The 22,708-nt window shown below is 42.9% G+C and overlaps 2 protein-coding genes across 2 annotated transcripts; both read right to left on the bottom strand.

Annotated features, from left to right (window-relative positions):
* Positions 1-2,007: 2,007 nt before the first annotated feature.
* mus81 (MUS81 structure-specific endonuclease subunit) lies at positions 2,008-8,884 on the bottom strand. Its single transcript, XM_056442304.1, has 17 exons — positions 8,822-8,884; positions 8,535-8,679; positions 7,572-7,701; positions 7,136-7,221; positions 6,419-6,544; positions 6,255-6,335; positions 6,083-6,171; positions 5,320-5,508; positions 4,993-5,133; positions 4,803-4,927; positions 4,532-4,641; positions 4,300-4,419; positions 3,900-3,995; positions 3,657-3,782; positions 3,361-3,464; positions 2,385-2,468; positions 2,008-2,261 (listed from the first exon to the last, which is right to left on the bottom strand). The coding sequence occupies exons 2-17, from the start codon at positions 8,667-8,669 to the stop codon at positions 2,195-2,197; spliced, it is 1,809 nt and encodes a 602-aa protein (XP_056298279.1). The 5' UTR covers positions 8,670-8,679; positions 8,822-8,884; the 3' UTR covers positions 2,008-2,194.
* Positions 8,885-11,727: 2,843 nt separating this feature from the next.
* On the bottom strand, positions 11,728-21,257 carry ovol1a (ovo-like zinc finger 1a). Its single transcript, XM_056442310.1, has 5 exons — positions 20,812-21,257; positions 15,189-15,421; positions 14,014-14,241; positions 13,394-13,538; positions 11,728-12,620 (listed from the first exon to the last, which is right to left on the bottom strand). Exons 1-5 carry the CDS (start codon positions 20,903-20,905, stop codon positions 12,286-12,288), a joined length of 1,035 nt encoding a protein of 344 aa, XP_056298285.1. The 5' UTR covers positions 20,906-21,257; the 3' UTR covers positions 11,728-12,285.
* Positions 21,258-22,708: the final 1,451 nt, after the last annotated feature.

Genomic DNA, 22,708 nt, shown 5'->3' on the forward strand with positions numbered 1-22,708 from the left:
TAAAAAAACCTGTGGGTTATAAAGTTAACACTTTCGGGTGTTTTTATGCAATTCCCTTTTAAAACCCTTTAATCATCACCATCTCAGCCAGTGTTTGAAAAAACTGTCTATTTTACAAGTATTCCTGTGGTGGCACACACAAAACCCCTTTGTTGGTTTGATTCCCCTTTTTGGTTCCTAGTTTTTTTGGGGGGGAGTTCCCCCAACAGCCTGAGCTCCCGTGGGGGGTTCCTGGTGTGGTTCCTGTGTTGGAACCTTTGGCCAGAAGGGGGGAACCCTGTGGGGTCCATGTTACACAGCACCGGACCAACTCACAACTTGTTGTCGTTAAGTCATTAGACACAAAACTTGGCAAAGAAAAAGGATAAAAATCTAGAAATCACTTTAAATTCTCCTCCGTCATCATCTCTTTTTTTCAGGGTGGTTAAATCGCAAAAAGAACCCTGCCACTTCCTGTTGGAGCTCCTCCTTCCTCCGGTCTGACAGCGTGCCTCGACCTCCAAGCGCGGGACCCAAGCGGCCGAGGACACGCCGATAACCCGAGCCGCCGCCGGGTCTTATGTTCCTGAAGACCGTGGTGATCCGCAGAGCCCGAAATGCTGTCCGCCCGAAACTCTGCATCGGCGCGATTGGCGTCCGCCAAAGGCGCCGCGAAGGCCTTTCGTTTGGTTTTACCGCGCATCCTCTGTCTGGAAGCGGTCGGTGGATCTACGGCGTCGACGTTCCTAAAGCCGCCCCTGTTTATTTTTCACGTGGTGCGCTGACGTGGATTGTTCAGGAGGTGAAAACCTGAATTCTGGTCTCCGATCGAATATCTGGTCGACGGACAGATCAGAAGAGCCGGGTCTGCGTTGAATTGAATATTGGACTATCGGGGACCACGAGACTCAGCGGAACAATGAACTCAAGTTCCGAGGAGGAGGGTCAGCCACAGGGTTAGGGGTTGTTATTATTTTTCAGGTATGTGTCGGTTCAATATTTGGTCTCTGGACACGTCCTCGTTCAAACCGGCTGTGAAGTGAACCCCTTGATTCCAGTTTAGAGACCCCACGGCTCTGATGTAATGCATTAAAGTGCAGCCAGGAGGAGCTCTTATGAAGAGGAGGAGGAGGAGGAGGCGTACACGAGCCACGCTAAGATGACGATTTGAGTCCGGTCAGTTGTTTTTGTATTCCTATTTTTATTTTATTTTGTAAATACAGGTTATCGCGTTGGGGACCAGAGGAGACAATGAGCTGAAAGTTTGAGGCAGAAAATTCCCAATAAGTTTTAAAAGGATCCAATTCTTAAACCCTACTTTAAAATGGGATGTAGTACACACATGGGCTTCACCTGGCTTGTACTTCTGCGAGTAGAGAGAATAACTCCTGAGATCTCCTGTAGCTGTGCACATTCACCGGTTGTCAATTCATGAAATGACTCGTGTGTATTTGTCCTCCGCCTGCTGGAGCGTCTCGGTACTGCAGGGTGTGGTTTTCTCTCCATGGCTTATTGTTTCCGTTAAATTGGCCCCGATGTTCATTACACTTCCTTGATGCTGAACCTCAAGCTGGTTTCCTTCTGGTGGAATCTGAGATATCTCCACTGTTTGTCTATATATTTATTTTAGAATTAAACTAAGAAAGAAAAATATATCGGCATGACGTCATTTTGTTGAATCGATTTATTTAGGGATTTTAAATAAATGAAACTTTAGTCATTCGTCAAATCAAATGGCAAATATGATCCTTCACTGCAGTACTCTCCTAAAACACATATTCAAGGTACTTGTACTTCAATGTATACTTCAGTACATCATTTGCCATGAAATGTCACAAATATTGGTAACGAGGTATTTATTGGTGCAAAATGTTTTATATTTATCGCGTGAACCACCGAAAACAAACGATTGTTTGTTTTTTCGAATGAGCTCATTTATACAAAGAGGGGATCCACTAGTATGTAGTATTTTAAATGTGTCCTTCAAGGCCACCGTAGTTCTGGACACCACCGCTTCACAAAATACTATTCATGATACATTGTATCTATTCATTGTATTCACGATGCTACATTGTATCCATGATGCTACATTGTATTCACGATGATACATTGTATCGATTCAGTACGAGGATACATTGGTGAAGTTCTTTCATACCAACATGTTACAGTCGTGAAGTAGAGTCTGGTGTACGCAGTTCGAAGTGTTCTTGAACCTCTAGGACAGAGCTCCTGGAGTGCAGTACAGCTGGTAGAGGGTTCTGCTCAGAGCCGGGCCCAGGTTCCTGGATACAAGGACATGGACACATGGGGTTTAAGTTATTCAAAGAAGTCAGTGTTTGTCTTTTAAAAAGCTTATTTAGCATATTTAATTCTTCAGTCTGATACTTTGGAGTTGGACGTCAAACCTTTTGAGCTTCCCGTATCGGATGGAGGAGAGCAGCTTCTCCTTCTGGGCTTCACTGGCACATCGCTCATAGGCCGAGAGCAGGCTGCACAGGGAGGAGGAGGAGGGTCACAAGTGAGTTACCTGTGGGGGGTGGTTTACCTGTGGGGGGTGAGTTACCTGTGTGGGGTGAGTTACCTGTGGGGGGTGAGTTACCTGTGGGGGGTGAGTTACCTGTGGGGGGTGAGTTACCTGTGTGGGGTGAGTTACCTGTGTGGGGTGAGTTACCTGTGTGGGGTGAGTTACCTGTGTGGGGTGAGTTACCTGTGTGGGGTGAGTTACCTGTGGGGTGAGTTACCTGTGGGGTGAGTTACCTGTGTGGGGTGAGTTACCTGTGTGGGGTGAGTTACCTGTGTGGGGTGAGTTACCTGTGGGGGGTGAGTTCCCTGTGGGGTGAGTTCCCTGTGGGGTGTGAGTTACCTGTGGGGTGAGTTCCCTGTGTGGGGTGGTTTACCTGTGTGGGGTGAGTTACCTGTGGGGTGAGTTCCCTGTGTGGGGTGAGTTACCTGTGGGGGGTGAGTTCCCTGTGGGGTGAGTTACCTGTGGGGGGTGAGTTACCTGTGGGGGGTGGTTTACCTGTGGGGGGTGGTTTACCTGGGGGGGGTGAGTTACCTGTGGGGTGGTTTACCTGTGGGGTGAGTTCCCTGTGGGGTGTGAGTTACCTGTGGGGTGAGTTCCCTGTGTGGGGTGGTTTACCTGTGTGGGGTGAGTTACCTGTGGGAGGTGGTTTACCTGTGTGGGGTGGTTTACCTGTGTGGGGTGAGTTACCTGTGGGGGGTGAGTTACCTGTGTGGGGTGGTTTACCTGTGGGGTGAGTTACCTGTGGGGTGAGTTACCTGTGGGGTGAGTTACCTGTGGGGGGTGAGTTACCTGTGGGGGGTGAGTTACCTGTGGGGTGGTTTACCTGTGGGGGGTGAGTTACCTGTGGGGTGGTTTACCTGTGGGGGGTGCTGTAGAGCTCCAGGACAGCAGCAGCTTTGTCTCCAGACAAACCGCTGACCTGCATCAACTGTCTGGCGAACACTTCTCTCAGCGTCTGACACTAGAGGGGAAACACACACAATATATATAATTGATATACATATATATAATTTATATACATATATGTATATAGTATTTATATATATTTATGTATATATATACATTATATATAAATATACATACACGAATACATTATATATATATAAATGCAAATACAGAGTACTGATGAATGTAAACCTACTCGTGCACACACCTTGTTTTTGATCGCCCCGTGGTTGAACTCCTGAAAGGAGATGAGGGAGCAGGAGGGGCTCTCTCTCTCCTCCTCACTCGCTCTGTCCCCCTCCAGCTCTCTGGAGCGACAGAGCAGCGTCCGGTTCTGAAACCAGAGAGAACAAATGTAAAGAAAGAGGGGTCCGTGGTCCTGGTTCAGGTACCTTAGGGGACCATCTTGCCAACGTGTGTGTGTGTGTGTGTGTGTGTGTGTGTGTCTCACCTGATACAGTTTGATCAGGTATCGCGTCATGACAGTGAGGTAAGCCGCCGACTCCTTCACATCCTGGACTCTCTTCACAAAGAAGCCATCGACTACCTTCACACACACACATATAATATCTCTCCCTATACATATAAAATATATATGTGTATATTTTATCCATATACATTTTATATGTAAATATGCATATATTATAAATATATTGTATACATAACATATATATTTGATATATATAATTTATATACATATATATAGTATTAGATATATATAAATAATATATTATTTATATATAATATATATTATTTATATATATAAATAATATTTATATATTATATAAAAATAATATAAATATGTGTATATATATATATAATTTATATAAATACTATATACACACACACACCTGTGTGTTGACGATGGCCTGCTGCAGCGTGGCTTCAGGTAAACTCAGGTGGGCGGCGGCCGAGCCACACTCCTCCACCAGGTAGCACGGCCTCCGGAGGCCACACCTCTTCAGCCGGAACTGACGCGGGGAACAATAATCGAGGGGAGGAGTCACCTTCTGATTTTTGCATTTATTGGCTTATTAGGTTCATAATTAAGATTAATTAAATGATTGAAGGAGAGGAACCGACCTTCTGCTCCCGGAAGCGTCCGTCGATGATGCTCCCGCACAGGTCGTCCATCCTCTTCCTCTCGATGATGTAATCGAGGACGAGCTCCCGGCTCGGGGCTCGCAGCTGACCTGAGAGACGAGAGGAGAGAGGAGAATACATGTGTGTGAGAGAGTGAGTGTGTATCTGTCTGTGTGTGTGTGTGTGTGTGAGAGTGTGTGTCTCTGTCTGTGTGTGTGTGTGTGTGTATCTGTGTGTGAGTGTGTGTGTGTGTGTGAGAGAGTGTGTGTACCTGGTACCGGGTTCACCTTCTCCCGGGCGACCCACAGGAAGTCTCCCACGTTGAGCTTCCTGACATCGTACTTCACTCCGTTTCTCTGCAGCTCGGCTTCCAAATCCGGTTTACGCCGGCTGCCACTGCAGAGACGACACTTAACATACATAAAACACACTCTCTCTCTCTCCATCTCTCTCTCTCTCACCCGGTGGTCTCGACGAAGTCCACGCAGAGTATGATGTCATAGTCTCCGGGCAGAAGACGAGCCTGAGAGGTCCGAGTCGATCCAGAAGAAGAACCAACGTCACGGAGCTGCTGGGAGACGCCCACCTGCCCCTCAGCTGGGCTGTGAAGACAGGAGGGGGATTCAATATGATGGAGGAGGAGAAGGAGAACAACAACAACGAGAAGAAGAACGAGGTGAAGAATAAGAAGGAGAACAACAACGAGAAGAAGAACGAGAAGAAGAATAAGAAGGAGAACAACAACGAGAAGGAGAAGTCATTTCATCACGTATTTAAAGCCTGCTCACTGTATTCCGTCTTCGTCCTCATCACTCCTAGTGAGGTCCACGAGCGCGTCGTCCTCTCCCTCCTTCTCTTCCCTCCTAGCCTCCTTGTCCTCCTCCCCTTCCCTCCTAGCCTCCTCCCCTCCTCCTCCGTCTCGTTCTGCCGCCTCCAGTCGCTCCGCCAGAGCCAGACCGTCCTCAGTCAGAGAATACCTGGAGCAGTTCCACCGGTTACACAACGCTGAGGACCAATGAGGCTGGAGCTCGTGAGATGACATCATCATCATCATCATCATCATCACCATCACCTGCAGTCAGCTCTATGAAATTAACTATTATATTCAACCCAGAATAAAGAGTCTCGTTTTACAGGAGATAATTCTGTCTGGTTTAAAGTAGCTGAGTGTGTGTGTGTGTGTGTGTGTAAGTGGGAGTGTGTGAGAGTTTGAGAGAATGTGTGTGAGAGAGTGAGTAAGAGAGTGTGAGAGTATGTGAAAGTGTGAGTATGTGTGTGTGAGTGAGAGTTTGAGAAAGTGTGTGTGTGAGTGTATGTGTGCGTATGTGAGTGAGTGTATGTGTGTGTATGAGTGAGTGTGTGTGAGTGTGTGTGTGTGAGTGAGTGTGTGAGAGTGAGTGTATGTGTGTGTGAGTATGTGTGCGTGTGTGAGTGTATGTGTGCGTATGTGTGAGTGAGTGTGTGTGTGAGAGTGAGTGAGTGTATGAGTGCGTCTGTGTATGTGAGTGTGTGTGTGAGTGAGTGTGTGTGCATGTATATGTGTGTGTGCACCTTGCCGGGTTGTGGGTCTTCAGCACAAAGCTCTTCTTCATCAGGGTGCTCACGGAGGACCAGGCCGTGTACTTGCTCCCGACATCCGGCTGCGGAGGACCAGTGCCGCCGGTTACCGGGGCAACAACAAACAAGATGGTGGATTTGCGTTACCGAACTACATTTCACTCACAACGGTGAACGACTTGTCGCACAGGAGCTGAGCCTCGGCCTGCAGCTCCATCCTGAACATGTAACCTTTGCTCCCGGAGATCTGGAGAGAGGACGAGGAGGAGATTTAGTTGCCACGGCAACAACTCAATACTCTGAATGTATTACATTCATAGGGTGTGGTACCTGCGACTGTCTGTAGAGGGCGAGCAGCGCAGCGTATCCCCCAGACCTCTTCTGGGGCACGTAGTCCCTCTTCTTCCTCCCTCCTCTTCCTCCTTTTTCTTTCCCTTGGTCCCCTGCTGCATTCTTCTAAAAGGAGAATTAAAACAGGGATTGTTTCATCGCTCAGATCATTTTCACATCTATTTTTTGCAGAGGAAATAAAAATTGTAAAACTCTTTTTTCATTAAGATGCAATAATATTATTTATTTGGTTATGGTGAAAAAAAGGTGATAAAACTACAGTAAAATATTTAATAAAAAAATTGTTTTAAAATAAATTTGTATTATTATTATATATAATAGTGTTTTTTTATTTAAAATGTTATTTTTTTTAATAGAGTGAAAAGTGTCAAAAAGAGTCAAACAAAACACCCCCAAGAAATACAGTAATATATATTTTAGGGGAAAAGTTATGAGTCATAAACACATCAAAACTTTTCTTAGTAGATGTGAGTGCTTGATGTTACTTTTAATGCACGTTTGACTAATTTCAGGTATTTGGTGGAACAATATTGTTTAATTTGACAGATCGGAACATTTTATTAGACATTTAAGAAATAGAAAACTGTCCTACAAGTTGTCCATTTGTATATTATACCATTGTTGTGTTTTGTGGTTATGTAATTACGTCTGTACACAGCGAGACAAACACACCTACACACACGTTTCCACGTTTACCTTTCTGGAGGGAGCCATGCTGTTGTTGTCCCGCCCACCGGCAGGGGGCGCTGCTTCAGGGAGAGAGTGAATAGAAGTGTTCAGCCCTACAGCAGAGGAGAGAGGAGGGGAAAGGACAACAACTTCAATATACTTTAAAACTACCTCGTCATAAAACTTTTTTTTTAATCTACTGTAACATAAATGGCTGAAAACAAATGTTATTTTTGTGTTATTTTCCATCATTTTCTGTTATTTTTGTGTTATTCTTGTATTTTGTGTGTGTTATTTTTTAAACTATTTTCCTGTTATTTTATATTTGTGTGTCTGATGTGAACTTACTGTTGCTGTAGAGGAAATGTAAGGACTTTTTTCTCTCTACCGGCTTACCATGTTATCATATTTTTTGCACCCGACCTCTTTCATAAACATCATGACAACAATACGGTCTTCTTACCGTTCTCTCTCCGGTACCGCTGCAGTTTCTGGTCCAGTATTTTACAGATGCCGTCCCCAAAGTTCTGCAGGATCTTTGCCTCCTTGGCGTTTTCAAGCGGTAGCGGGTACTTGTTCAAAGAGCTGATGGCCTGCAACACGACACATCAATTAAAGTGTATTTTCCATTGAATTGCTCTATATTTTTTAATTGTATCAATTTTTTAAAATACATTAAATATGTATTGTGTTCTGTATTCAATACCATGAGCATGACAAAAAACACAAAACTAGTGAGCATACAAACTAAAATGAGTCCTCTCATTTATCTACAGCTTCATTCTGGAAAATATCTAATAAGAATAAAAATAATAATATACAAATGTAATAATATATTTTTTAAATGTCATGTAGAAACTAAGGTATTGTCTACATTGTTGTAGTATTATTATTTAATTATTTTCGTATAATTTAACTAATGTATTGTGTTCTGTATTAAATACCATGAATATGACAAAAAACAAAACATGAAACTAGTGAGCATACAAACTAAAATGAGTCATCTCATATTTATCTACAGCCTCATTCTGGAAAATATCTAATAATAAATAAATAAATAATAAAAATGTAATAATATATGTTTTAAATGTCATGTAGAAACTAAGGTACTGTCTATTGTTGTAGTATTATTATTTAATTATTTTTCGTATAATTTAACTAATAAATTATGACGTATTTTATAGATTAAACTCCCTATCAGTTTATGACGTAGTTCAAATTAGCCAAATCTTTATTAGCTGCAACATTAATGCATCAACACATATGATCTTATATTATTGTTATGCATTTTTTTTTTTATATAATGGACCATTCTGCATGACACATTTTGCATGTATATTATTTCTAAATTATTCTACACTTCTTTTTTTTACATGACCCAACACACAACAGTTGACCCGGAAGTGGACCGGAACATAACAAAGACCTTCTGGTACGTGTACTGGATCTTCAGCCCCTTCTCCCGCGCCTGGTCCCGGAGCTCCGTGAGCCACGTGACGAACAGCGGGTTCGGGCACGAGGGCAGGGCTCGCTTCAGACCCAACCGGACCGGCTCCGACATCCCTTTGGGTCTGCAGGGGGTGGCGCGAGCGAGCGCGTGCGACACGTTAGACCCTCATTGGGCGGTTTTAAAGTATTTCGTCGCCACGTCAACGTGTTTTACGTGAGGGGGGGTTCGCTGATACTTATTGAGGTGTGTGTGTGTTTGCTCACCTCTCCGGCTGGCGCCTTGAATTTCAAAGACGCAGCGCAACTTCCGAGTTGACGTCAGTCACGTGACTGGAAAAGAAGGCGGGGCGAGGCAGCGCGTAACTGACGGCCGTTGGTTCACGTATCAGCGTGCAGTAAATATATAGTGCACGTTTATACAGTACTGCTTCGAAACTAGTCCCAAGAATCATATGCACAAAATAAAGAATATATTACATTACTTTGCGAAAACAAACACTTTATTTAAAACTGTAAAATCTTCTCAAAAAGATTATTTTTGCAACATAACACGAAATAAAACTAGGACTAACGACATGACACATTTCCCACTGTGCTATACTATAAGCTAGGATATTTGTCATTTTTATTTGAAGCATACTTTAGACCAGTGGTTCCTAAATTGAGGTATTTTTACCCCAGGGGGTACCTGAGAAAAACAAACATATATATATATGTGTTCAAAATGAGCATCCTTTAAAAAATCCTTTACAAATATGTATTAAATTAATATATAAGTGTAAGAGGGGCAACAAATGCCCCCATAATTTCCTTTAATAATTATGATAATTTAATAGTGTTTTGTTTGTGTTCTTTGTTCAGTGTGTCATATATGTAGGTTGGTACACAAAAAAATCAATACATATCATTTTTAATTATAAAAAACAAAGAAATAAGTTCTAATTGTTAATAGTTGTTTAAAAAATATAATAACAATAAATAACCACAAAGAAATAAGAATAACATTGAACATGATTGTCTGATTTATGTTTTTTGTTTTAAAAAATCTAAGAAAACACTTTGAATCTGTAGACTTCTGCCTAATAGTCTTATTATTGCTATTTGTATGATAATTGCTCATACACTGCAAGCCTAAATAAGCGTATTTATAATTTTTTAATACCGGTTAAATGTTATTTCACAAGTTTAAAAAAGTGCCCCCAATTTATTTTTAAAGGCCTCTGGATTTCAGTCACTGGGGGCAAAAACTGCCCCCTAAAAAATCTGTACATTTCAAGCCTGCTTTGCACTGATCAGGGACTAGACTATCACCACAAATACAACCGTACTGAACTATTTATGTTACTGCTGCAGGCATTTAGGTGGCCCACTGGATTTGGCTCACTGTAGTCCACAGAACCACGTGGCCATTCATCCTGATAGCTGCACATAATATCCGGCTAACATATAAATGGACTGTGCTGGTGAACCCGACCCTGTGAGTCCGAAGCTTTTTTAATACAATCAGTGTCGGTTAACTCCCGAGACCGTTATCTAATCCGCTAGCCGGTTTTCTTTAGGCTGAAGGGCGTTTGCAGGATTCCTCCAACAAGACCCAACAGAGACCAAGAATCCAGCCTCGCCCTCCAAACCACAACCGCTCTCTTTCTGAGACAGCCAAAAGGGTTTTTTTTGGGGGGGGGGGGGAGGTTACATAATTTGGGCATAACAACAGTTTGATGGGGCAATGCGAAGCGTAATCAACCTCACACGTTTGTATTTCAGTAAACATGTTTGTTGAGGCTGTGGAGACGTATTCATGTTGGAAATTGACACCGGAAAGTAAAATAAAAATGCTTGTATGCTGGAATTTAAATATTTTCGGTTTATACCCTTTTTCCCCGCCACAATTTTGGATTATATGACCAACAGAAGCACCTTATATCATATTGAGCTGCTTCAATATTATTTCTTAGTTTGTGAAACTTGCCTTTTGAATGAATAACTAATTCCTGAATATAAACGTGGCGTTATTGGCAAAATATGAGGCTAATTTAGTAAAAATAATGACTCCTAAAAGATGCAATTTATTTCGATTGTCACCAACTGAAACTTCTCCTGTATGCCAACCAATAAACACGACGTCGCTGCTTGAGTTTGGCATTTTCTCCGTCGCCATCTTGGTTTTTTGGAACCAGAAGTGTGTGTGTATCGAGGTCATAAATCAAAGTGCCTCCTAGCTGGCTTTTTAGAAAGAATCCAAGTTTAAGGCCTTTAATTAAGCTTCGGCTTCGAAAAAAGTGGTACTTTGTGAGCTTTACAGGTGCTAGTAGATGTATTTGACTATAAATATAGTAGCTTCATGTTCTCTGCACAGGCGATGAAGTTCAACATGTCTCCCTGAAGCAGGAACGGCTCTGAGAGGAGCAACCATTCCATTTATCTCATTTATCTCTTACAAAAGATTCATTGATCGTTGTTATATTTTCATCAAGTTAGGTGAACTTCACTTTCCAACTAAAACTAGAACGGACCACTGACTCGTTAGCTCTATAGCTAACTAGCCAGCCTACTGACTAGTTAACTAATCAGTTAGCTGATCAGTTAGCTATTCAGTGAGCTGGATATCTCACTGACCAGCTGACTGACTAGTTAGCTAGTCAACTAGCTATTCAGTGAGCTGGATATCTCACTCACCAGCTGACTGACTAGTTAGCTTGTCAACTAGCTAGTCAGTTAGCTATTCAGTGAGCTGGATATCTCAACGACCAGCTAACTGAATAGTTAGCTAATCAGTTAGCTATTCAGTGAGCTGGATATCTCAACGACCAGCTAACTAAATAGTTAGCTAGTCAACTAGCTATTCAGTGAGCTGGATATCTCACTCACCAGCTAACTGACTAGATAACTAGTCAACTAGCTAGTCAGTTAGCTATTCAGTGAGCTGGATATCTCACCAACCGTCTAACTGACTAGCTAACTGAATAGTTAGCAAGTCAGTTAGACGGTCAGTTAGCTGGATAGATAACTAGCCAGCTAACTTACCAGATAGCCAGTCAGTTAGCTATTCAGTTAGCTGGATATCTCACTGACCAGTTGACTGACTAGTTAGCTAGTCAACTAGCTGGTCAGTTAGCTGACTAGTCAGTCCTAAACCTCACCTCGTTGAGTCAGCAAATGGCCGTAAGTCGTTTTTGTTTTATTTGGTTTATTAACCCACTGAAACATTCCAATGTCAACAGTGTACAGAAAGAACATGGCCGCCGCTCTGACCATCCTGCTCCGCATCCAGCAATATATATATATTTATATTCAAAGTTTCTTTACAACTGCACAAATAATTAAAAGCACAACTTAAAAAAAAGGAAAAATAAAGAACATTATGTCTCTTGTAATATATTACTCCCTTTAATGAACAAAGTACTTCTTTCATAGAAAATCTCATCTCATCTCTTTTTCACTCTTCTTTTTTTTTTTGCTGTACAAAAAGTCGCCCACGGAAAATATTTACAAACAGACAAAGAAAAGAAAATGTGTCGGTACCGACGCGTCGATGAGCTCACGTCACAATCACACCTGGGAAAAAAAAGTCACACTTTTTTGTGTGTGTGCATCATTTGGTTTAAAGTCTGTGGTACATATAGAAAGACCCAAATCCACACACACACACACACACATATATACACACATTTCCCCACTGTTATGTAATTGACAGGTACGTTGTATCCTTCCTCACGTCCTCACGTCCTCTACTGGCCCGCCGACCCGGTGGTGTCGTCGCTGTCGGCTCCTTGAGGCGACCCCGGTGACGACCCCCCCCCCTCGCCGTCCCCGCCCCCCCCGCCCCTCCTCGCCGCCTTCCCCTTCAGCAGGGCGCTGTCGGGGTGCAGCGAGTGCAGGTGGATGAGCAGCTCGTCCTGGGTGCCCGCCGTGAGGCCGCACTCCTCGCACACGTACAGCTTGTTGCGCCGCTCCTTGTAGGCGTACTTCTGCGTGACGCTGTGGATCTTCTTCATGTGGGACTCCAGGGAGCAGCGCTGGGTGAACGCCTTGTCGCACAGCGTGCACTTGTAAGGCCGGACGCCTGGTTGGACGACAACAACAACAACAAGTCATGCAAACTGCCATTTTATTACGTTTTCTTCAGTTCAGTGCACGTGGAGGGCGTAACGCTATGGAGGGCTCTATGGGGGGCGTGGCTCTATGGAGGGCTCTATGGAGGGCTCTATGGGGGGCGTGGCTCTATGGGGGGCGTGGCTCTATAGAGGGCTCTATGGAGGGCTCTATGGGGGGCGTGGCTCTATGGAGGGCTCTATGGATGGCTCTATGGATGGCGTGACTCTATGGAGGGCGTGGCTCTATGGATGGCGTGACGCTATGGAGGGCTCTATGGAGGGCGTGACGCTATGGAGGGCTCTATGGAGGGCGTGACTCTATGGAGGGCTCTTTGGAGGGCGTGACTCTATGGAGGGCGTGACGCTATGGAGGGCTCTATGGAGGGCGTGACTCTATGGATGGCGTGGCTCTATGGAGGGCTCTATGGAGGGCGTGCTACTATGGAGGGCTCTTTGGAGGGCGTGACTATGGAGGGCGTGACTATGGAGGGCTCTATGGAGGGCGTGACTCTATGGAGGGCTCTATGGAGGGCATAGGGCGTGCTACTATGGAGGGCTCTATGGAGGGCGTGACTCTATGGAGGGCTCTATGGAGGGCGTGGCTCTATGGAGGGGCGTGACTATGGGGGGCTCTTTGGAGGGCGTGGCTCTATGGAGGGGCGTGGCTCTATGGATGGTTTGGCTCTATGGAGGGGCGTGACTATGTGGGGGCGTGGCTCCATGGAGGGGGGCGTGGCTTCACCTGTGTGCGTGCGCACGTGTCTCTTGAGGTCGAAGGTGTCGTTGAAGCCCTTGTTGCAGAAGGTGCACAGGTGCCTCTTGGTGTCGTTGTGACACTTCAGATGTCGGTTCAACATCCGCTGGTACGAGAACGTCTTCTGGCAAACCTGAGAGAGGAGGAGGAGATAAGGTAAGAGGAGAAGACGAGGAGGAAGGGAAGAGGAGACGAGGAGGAAGAGAGGAGATGAAGAGGAGGAGAAGAGGGGACGAAGAGGAGGGGAAAAGGAGATGAGGAGGAAGAGAGGAGGAAGGGAAAAGGAGACGAGGAGAAGAGGATGAGGAAGAGAGGGAGGAAGAGGAGGAGGACGAGGAAGAGAGGAGAAGACGAGGAGGAAAAGAAGGGGAGACGAAGAGAAGAGATGAGGAAGAGAGGAGAAGACGAGGAGGAAGAGAGGAGAAAATGAGGAAGAAGAGAGGGGAAGACGAGACGAGGAGGAAGAGAGGAGAAGAGGAGACGAGAGGAGAAGACAAGGAGGAAGAGAGGAGAAGATGAGGAAGAGAGGAGAAGACGAGGAAGAGAGGAGAAGACGAGGAGGAAGGGAGGAGAAGACGAGGAAGAGGAGACGAAGAGGATTTCCTCACCTGGCACACGTACGCCCCCGTGGGTCCCGTCACCTCCGACAACAAACTCTGACTTTGACCTGTCGATCTGGTCACCATGGAGACCGCTTCCATCGCGGGGTCGGGGGTCGTCGTCAAGGCGACCGGCATCTCGGTGGCGTACGGCATCAGGTAGGACAGCGTGGGGGGGAGGGGGGGCAGCGAGAGAGGAGCCGGAGGGGGGAGGGGCCGCAGATCACCTGTGGTCACCTGGAGGGGGAGCGACCAATATTAACTTCACCATTACAACTTCAATTATTAATAATAATAATAACAACCTTACTTTAACGTTATAGATTTACTTATTTATTTATTATTAATAATAATAATAATAATAATAACATTGAGCGGCAATCGAGGACAAATCGTTTAGTGTTTTAAAAAAAATTAAATTATTTGATACAAAGAGAGATTTTACTAATTATTAAGCCAGTTGATAGGAAAGAAAAAACATCAGTTTAAGTCTAACATTGTATTTATTTATATAATGTTATTGTTTTATATCTATGTTTATCGTCAGATTTGTTTCATGTGCAACGTACTAATTAATTACGGTTCCCACCTCGGAAGTAAATATTGTATTAATATGTAGTTTTGTTTATTTTGGGAAGAATAAACCAACAGAAATGTGTAAAAATACAAAATAAAAGAGTTTTAGTTCACTTAGAAATGTCCTTATTATTCAAAACACTGTTTTTGTCATTAAAGATAACATTAAATGAATCATAACTCCTCTCTCTTCATAGTTAATGTGTAGATGACTATTCTCTGGTGTGTAATGAAGTCTCTACAGAGGTGTATAGAGGCCCATCTCCAGTGTTCTAATGGTACATTGTGTTATCGCCTTGGAAGACTAGCGGAGGGGTAGAAAACCATTGAAACCCTTTTTATGTGAGCGCAGCTGAAAACAGTTATGCCGCTGAGAGAAGCTATAAAACTGGCCTTCCTATGAGCGACAACAAGAACAACATTAATATTTACAATAAAATCATTATTTATAACCTCGTCAACATCTTGACTAGATTTAATATTCATTTAAAATTCATTTAATAAATAAAAGTAAGAGTTATCATAGAAAACACCAAATTGTCTGAGTAACTTCTAAACGGTAATAAAAGGTCGTTAAGATGCCGCCGCTCACCGCTGGGTTTCCTCACCTTGATTTTAGAGCGGACGTACGTGGAACCGCCGTGCGCCCGCCTCCTCACGTCCGTCCTCACGTCCGTCCTCCCCTCCGGGCTCCGCGGCGGCCGGCCGAGCATCGTGCTGGACGGCAGCTCGGCGTGCGTCTGCGTGTCGGAGGGCGACGGCTTGGTGAGGCAGAGCGGCGTCGCCTCGGCGGGACTCGCCTCCGCCTCCATCATCAGGACCGGCGACGGGTAGACGGAGACTGGAGGAGGGAGAGGAGTCAGTGGCGGCGCCTTTTTTAAGTCTCTTCTCAGAAGTCACGTTCCACCTGATGGATGTAAATATATGTTCTGGAATATGAGGCTAACCTTTCACATTGTCACATTGTCATTTTATACCCAAAGAATATTGATTATTGCCTTTAAAAATTGTAAAAATCAATAAAACATGCCAGTTTGACTTGATTTAAGCTTTAAGTCTCTTCTTAAAAGTCACGTTCCACCTGATGGATGAACATTAAATATTCCCTCTCTTTCACATGATCATTTCATACCCCAAAAATATTTTTAAAAGCGTACAAATCTAATTTTTCTTTTAGTTTTGGCTTGATTTGTTTTTATCTTTTTGTTTTAAAATCTTAGTTTTTCAGGGACTGAAAGTCAAGCCGAGTCTCAAGACGTTGACCATTTTCCCTTTTTTGGGAGTCAAATCAGCTTTATGTAAAACTAAATTGGCGTACTGCCCCTTTAAAAAAAAAAGAAGAGACTTTCATCCACTTCCTCCTGATGATGCAGCGACCACGAAACAACAACAACAACGGATTTGTGAATACAGCAACGTGCTTAATAAGACAATCAAATGGACAAAAAAAGAAGGACTGAGAGCGAAAGGGAACGAGGGAGTGAGGAAGCAGGAGAGAAGCAAACCGAGGTGGATATTTATACGGGTTTCATGACGCGCAGCTTCGGTTGATGTTTGCACAATTTCTCAATTAGCAAACACAGCAGAGATAAATATGTATTTGTGTGCGTGGGCGTGGGTGTGCGCATGTTTGGCCCTTTTGTTATGTGCCACACACACACACACTCACACACCACCATTACAGTTAGACTCGTCCGACCAGACGGTCTTGCGGCACCGGCTCTGCACCTTCCTCAAACAATCCACCTCCGCAGGGGTGGATGCCTATCTGTGTGTGCGTGCATGTGTGTGTGTGTGTGTGTGTGTGTAGCCCAGAGGCAGGTGTGCCTCAGCTCGGTGGAGACAAACGAATCAGTGGCCTCTGCAGAGCCTCAATCAGAAGAGACGTGGATGCAAATGCAGCCGAGTTAACGGTGCACAGAGGAACGCCTCCTCTCATATCCGGTAATAATCCATAATCAACTAGAATGGGCACTCGGTAGAGTGCATACCTTCGCATATCACAAGATTGGGCATTGAATTATGAACATTTTGGCATTAGTGGACAAAAATGTATCGTGCTATGGTAAAAAAAGAGTTTGACCTTTCCATGACCTTGACCTTGACCTTTGATCCGATTGATCCCAAAATCTAATCAAATGGTCCCCGGATAATAACCAATCATCCCACCAAATTTCATGCGATTCAAGAAAATGTTGACCTGTTCATGACCTTTGACCTTGACCTTTGACCCGATCGATCCCAAAATCTAATCAACTGGTCCCCGGATAATAAACAATCATCCCACCAAATTTCATGCGATTCGGTTCAATACTTTTTGAGTTCTGCGAAAGATTTTGACCTGTTCATGACCTTTGACCTTTGACCCGATCGATCCCAAAATCTAATCAACTGGTCCCCGGATAATAAACAATCATCCCACCAAATTTCATGCGATTCAGTTCAATACTTTTTGAGTTTTGCGAATAACACGCATACAAATAAATAAATAAATAAATAAATACACTGCGATCAAAACATAACCTTCCGGCATTTTCAATGCGAAGGTAATAACCCAGGAAGTTGGGTAGCGGGTATATTTAGATGTATTTTATTTTGAAGGCCAAAGCATAAGCAAGGTAAAGTCTTCTCAGCACCATGTGACTCATTCAGGTGACAACGCTCCAAGATTAAAGATGCTAACGATCTGTCGATGATGTCATCAATTAATCGATCAGCTGGTTATGCAAATTAGGAGAAAATAATCACATATGAGATTGAAATAAAGATTTTCTTTGCTTGAATAAATAATTCATTGACAGATTAGTCGAATAATCGTAGCAGCTGTAAAAGGGATTCACGTTTACCATTAAAATATGAATTAAAATAGTGGAAAATATCGATTGGGACTTTTTTTAATGATTTATTTTGTCTTTATATATATATATATATAAAACTCACTGTTACGGTAAATACAAACACTGTTAACGCCTCACATGTTATATTTTAGAGTGTAGAAAGCGTGTCGTCGTGTCCTTAACTATAGTGTTATTCTGTTAAATAAATCATAAAGAATTTTATTATATATTTTATTTCGAGGAAACTTTATTGAGAGTCTAATTTATTGGTTTCTTAATTCTTTGAAGTGTTCCTGAATTGTTCTGCGTGTTGATAGTTTCTGTGGCGACCGCTGCCGGGTGGACATTTAATCTCATCTTGTATTGTTTGTTCTTTCCCCCTCACCAATGAATGAAGTGTGTGTGTGTGTGTGTGTGTGTGTGTGTGTGTGTGTGTGTGTGTGTGTGTGTGTGTTCACGTCGAGAGACAACGAAGTCGCGTTGTTCTAAACGCGATTCCTCGAATTTATTTCTATGGCGTCACTCAGCTGGAGAGAAAGAGAAAGAGTCAACAATCCGTACAGATAACTTTAACAAACACAATGTGTGTGTGTGTGTGTGTGTGTGTGTGTGTGTGTGTGTTTGCTGAAGGCACAGTCTGCCGTCTTCAGGGTCCGTTACATTTCCTTCCATCCAATAACCATTAACCCAGCGGCGGCCTCGGGATTGACCGACTGATAAACAGATCGATGACGTCATCGACGACATCAGATTACATCATCGAGTCATAACCACATTTAACAAGATCCAATCAGATTGTTGAATATATATATATTTATTTAGATATATATACATACATTCATATATATATTTATGTTTTTATACATTTTATTTGTTCCGTCTCATATAGGGATTATATGTATATATATTTATGTATACATAATATATATATATACACACATACATATATTATATATATGTATATACATATATATACACACACATATATATATATTATATACATATATATTTATGTATACATAATATATACATATATATATATATATTTATGTTTTTTTATTTATACATTTTATTTGTTCTGTCTCATATATATATATTGGCCTCAAAAAGGCTTTGAAACCATATTAAAATATTAGTTTATAAAAATTATAACATGGTCTAATCCTTGTGTCTTGGAAATGTCCGAAAGTTGTTGAATTTTTAAATATTTTTTAATTAAACATTAGAGTAGAATCGTCCTAATCTTAAGACTTTTAGTTTTTACTTTAAATAAATGAATGTTATTGTTATCATCATCATGGTTATTATCTAAAACCCTTTTTGTGAACCCTTAACGTAAGATTTCAAAAGCCAAATGTACCTTTTTTATATTGTTTTTTACCATGTTAATATGTATTTATATTATCTTTAAACATGTATTTAAAGAATAGTTCAAACGTCTCGGCTCGTCCGACTCACACCACGACGTTTCTGCACATTTCTTTAATTCAACAACAGAGACGATTATTTTTCTTCATACTTTAAATATATGTTGTCTGTTTATTTATGATCAATGTGTCTGATCTCATCCATGAGCCGGTGGGAGTGAACATCATTTAAATGTCTAGAAGTCAGAGAACAATTAGGGAGCGATGAGCCACCAGAAACAGGCCGTGGCACATGTTTGAGGCTTAAGAGATAAAAAATAAACTCCTCTTCTTCACGTTCACAGAACCATCCAAACTGGTGGCACCTGGCATCTCAGAGAAGTATTCAGGAGCCTGACCGCAATTATCATACCTCTGTGTGTGTCCTTCCGTCACCCGCACATACAGGTACGTCAAGTAACGGCACATACCGAAACCTTTGAGTGGCTGTTGGTGGGAAGGATCAGCGACGCGTAATTACGCAGCTGCCGCTCGGTTGTTGTTTTATGTAGTTTTATATCCTCGTGCCAAATTGGGGATGTTTTTATGAAGAAAATCAAAGTTTTCGATGACTGATTCTCATTTTTTGGGAAGCTCAACATGTCAACTGTCGAGGTTCGTGTGCGTAAAGTTATATTCCAAAAGCTTCGAGTTCCGGAGTCACGTGCTCCCCGTTCAGATGACCGGCGGTTATTAGACTATTAGTGGAGTATTATTGGTTTAAATGTTTAATGAAGAGGACCTGCACTTCAGTTCGTCCCCCCCCCCAAAAAACAAGTTCCGGTTTCAAACACGACGAGAGGATGTAAAAGTCAATGATTAAGAGTTAACGGTGATGAGATGTGGAGAGAGAAAAAGAGAGACAGGGAGAGGGGGAGGGGGCGAGAGAGAGAGAGAGAGAGGTTTAGGGTGTAGTCCGTTACTTGTTATCTGATACCGACGCTGGTCTTACAATAAAACCTGCGCCGGTGGCAACAATGGAGACTGTTCTCCTCCAGAGGGCTTGTTGTGTGTGTGTGTGTGTGTGTGTGTGTGTGTGTGGGGGGGGGGGGGGGTCTCCCTTTGCGGGTCTTTTAAATGTAAAGTCTCGGGGGTAAAACGCAGCGTGAAGCCGCAGACGTCAAGCTCCACCATCTGACAGTTAACAACATGTCGGCTCTTGTTCGGGTGTTTTGTTTTTTTGGTCTTCAGTCGGGTTAATATCTGAAAAACGAGTGTTACCTGTAAACTCTGTGACGTCACCACTGATCCAAGAACGTTTTATTCTAATTAAGAGAGGAAAGCTTGGGTCGACCGGGACACATCAGTCCAAAAGGTTCAAACACAATCACAAACCCACCAGACCTCTAAAAGATCTCACCCGACGTATAATAATATACAAAATACACACTTTAATGTCATATAATACACATTATAAGGCGGCATTGTGGCTGCGTTAGTGGGTGAGGCGAGCATGAGGAAGCTGCAATCAGGGGCTGAAGGTCGCTGCAGAGCAACGGGCCGCAGCGCGGCGACAGGAGGGCCGCCGCGTCGGCTTTGGCTGCTTTTGTGTGAAGTTTTAATTACTTTGTTTTTTTTTCTCCCATAAAGTCGGATTTGTCAGATTACACGTTAACAAAACGTTAAACTGAAGTAAACAAACCCCCAAAAAGGAGAAACATCCGGGACATCCGCACCCTCCACTCAGTCTTCACGGCCCGCTGCGTTTCCCGTTATTCGGTGTCCCCGGCCCCGTTACAATCCCAACCCGACCCCCCACCACCACCTCCACCACCACACTGACATCCACACACACACACACACACACACACATACACACACACACACTAACAAATCCATTGAAAGAAACCCGTGCGTAAAAAGCCCCCGGCGGCGCGTCCCGGATCCCGCTGTACCCCTCCGCTGCTGCTCCGGTGGGTTTTATGTGATCATATTTTGTTGTTGTCGGTATAAACAAACATGGCTCAATACTGCACGCGCGGACTCACCTGGGACGTAGACGTCGCCTCGCTCCGGGAGCTCGCTCCAGTTCCGCTTTCCCGGCGAAATATTCGCCTTTTTCACCAGAAACGTCCTCGGCATGTTGGACTACGACTCCGTCCTTTTATTATTGAATTAATAATATATTTTTTAATAAAGGAGGTCGGTGGCGAAGTCGCGACGTGAAGTCCACTTAAAAAAGTTCTCAAAAGCAGGAAACTCCAAAGTTGGAAAAAAAAAAAAAAAATGTCCCCTCGTCTCTTTCCTCCTTACCACCTTTCTTCTGGTTTCGGGAGCCTCGCGGCAGCTTTAATCTCCTCTTTTTTTTTAAATCTCCTTCTCTTTCTCTTTGCTATGGCAAAAAAAGAAGAAGCGAGAAGTGTGTGTTCTTTTGTTTTCCTCCGGCGGACAGGTGAGTCCGCTCAGGTGTGCAGCCCGGACAGGTAAAGACGAATTTCACCTCCGGCGCTCCGAAATAACGGGAGTGGAGGAGAGAGAGAGAGAGAGAGAGAGAGAGAGAGAGAGGGGGGAGGGAGGGGGGGGACGGAGGAGTGTATCCTGATCACACACGCACACACACACACAGAGAAGGTGGGTCTCACACACAAAAAGCAGTAGCACAGGTACTCATTTGAAAAAAAGAAGAAGCAGGAAACAGACGCTAGCGCGCATGCGCGTGAGAAATAACGGTGACAACATGGGCTGAGGAGAGACTGGGTCAGGCCTCTCTGTGTATACCTGCTGAACCGGTTTACCCCTCCCTCCCTCCCTCGCTCTCTCTCTCTCTCTCTCTCTCTCTCCCCACCTCTTCTCCATTCCGCTTCAAGGTGTGGGGAACGGTGCACGTTATTGGGGGAAAGATGGGGGGGGGGGGGGGAGCTCCTACAAAGACACACACACACACACTAGTGGGAAGTGCCTGTTGGACGAGGCCTCCACCTCATCCAGTAGCTACACGCCTCCACATTAGAAGACGTTTGGAGTGTTTCGGTGTTTTTAGACGCAGGTAAAGGTGAGGAGCGAGTTGAGGAACTCGTTGCTCCGCACTTTGAGGAGTTCTTGTCAAAACAAGCAGCGCGAGTCGCTCCCGGAGGTCGAGGCCTCCGACCGCCGGCGAGGCTCCACCGGAATCTATTTATAAAGTTTAATATTCATCATCCGGGGAGTTTGAGTTGTTTCTTATTGTTTTTATTTTTCATTTGAGGCGCCGCTCTGCATGTTAAATGTGTGTTCCTGTAAGTTATAAAAGGGGTTTCTGAGGGGGGTTTGCAGGGGCCCCAGTCCGAGTACTGTTATGTGTTTATGAAATTAAAAACCTTGTTTCTACAAGTATGAAACTTTCTTCAAGTTTGGAGTCAAATTGAAGATCGAAGGCACGTATTATTTATTGTTGTTGTCTGTTTTTCGTTTATAAAAAAAAAAAACCTGTATTGTGATGCATTATGGGACTCGAGGTGGTATATTTCAAGAGGTTTTATTCCTAATCAATAAATGTAACGTAAGATAAATCAATAATTATTATAGTTGCAGCCCTAATATATTTATATATATATTTATGTTTTTTTTGTTTATTTATATATTTTATTTGTTCTGTCTCATATCGGGATTATATATTATATATATATATATATAATTAAAAATATATATTTATATATATTTAAACATAAATATTTATAGACATATTTATGTATATTATATATATATATATTTAAAGATACATATAAATATATATCTTTAAATATGTTTATACATTTATATATATATTTAAAGATACAAAAAGATATATATCTTCAAATATATTTTTACATTTATATATATATATATATATTTAAAGATACATATAAATATATATCTTTAAATATATTAATACATTTATATTTATATATATATATATTATATATATAA

This window comes from Pseudoliparis swirei, chromosome 21, assembly GCF_029220125.1.
Source record: "Pseudoliparis swirei isolate HS2019 ecotype Mariana Trench chromosome 21, NWPU_hadal_v1, whole genome shotgun sequence".
Taxonomy (NCBI): Eukaryota; Metazoa; Chordata; class Actinopteri; order Perciformes; family Liparidae; genus Pseudoliparis; species Pseudoliparis swirei.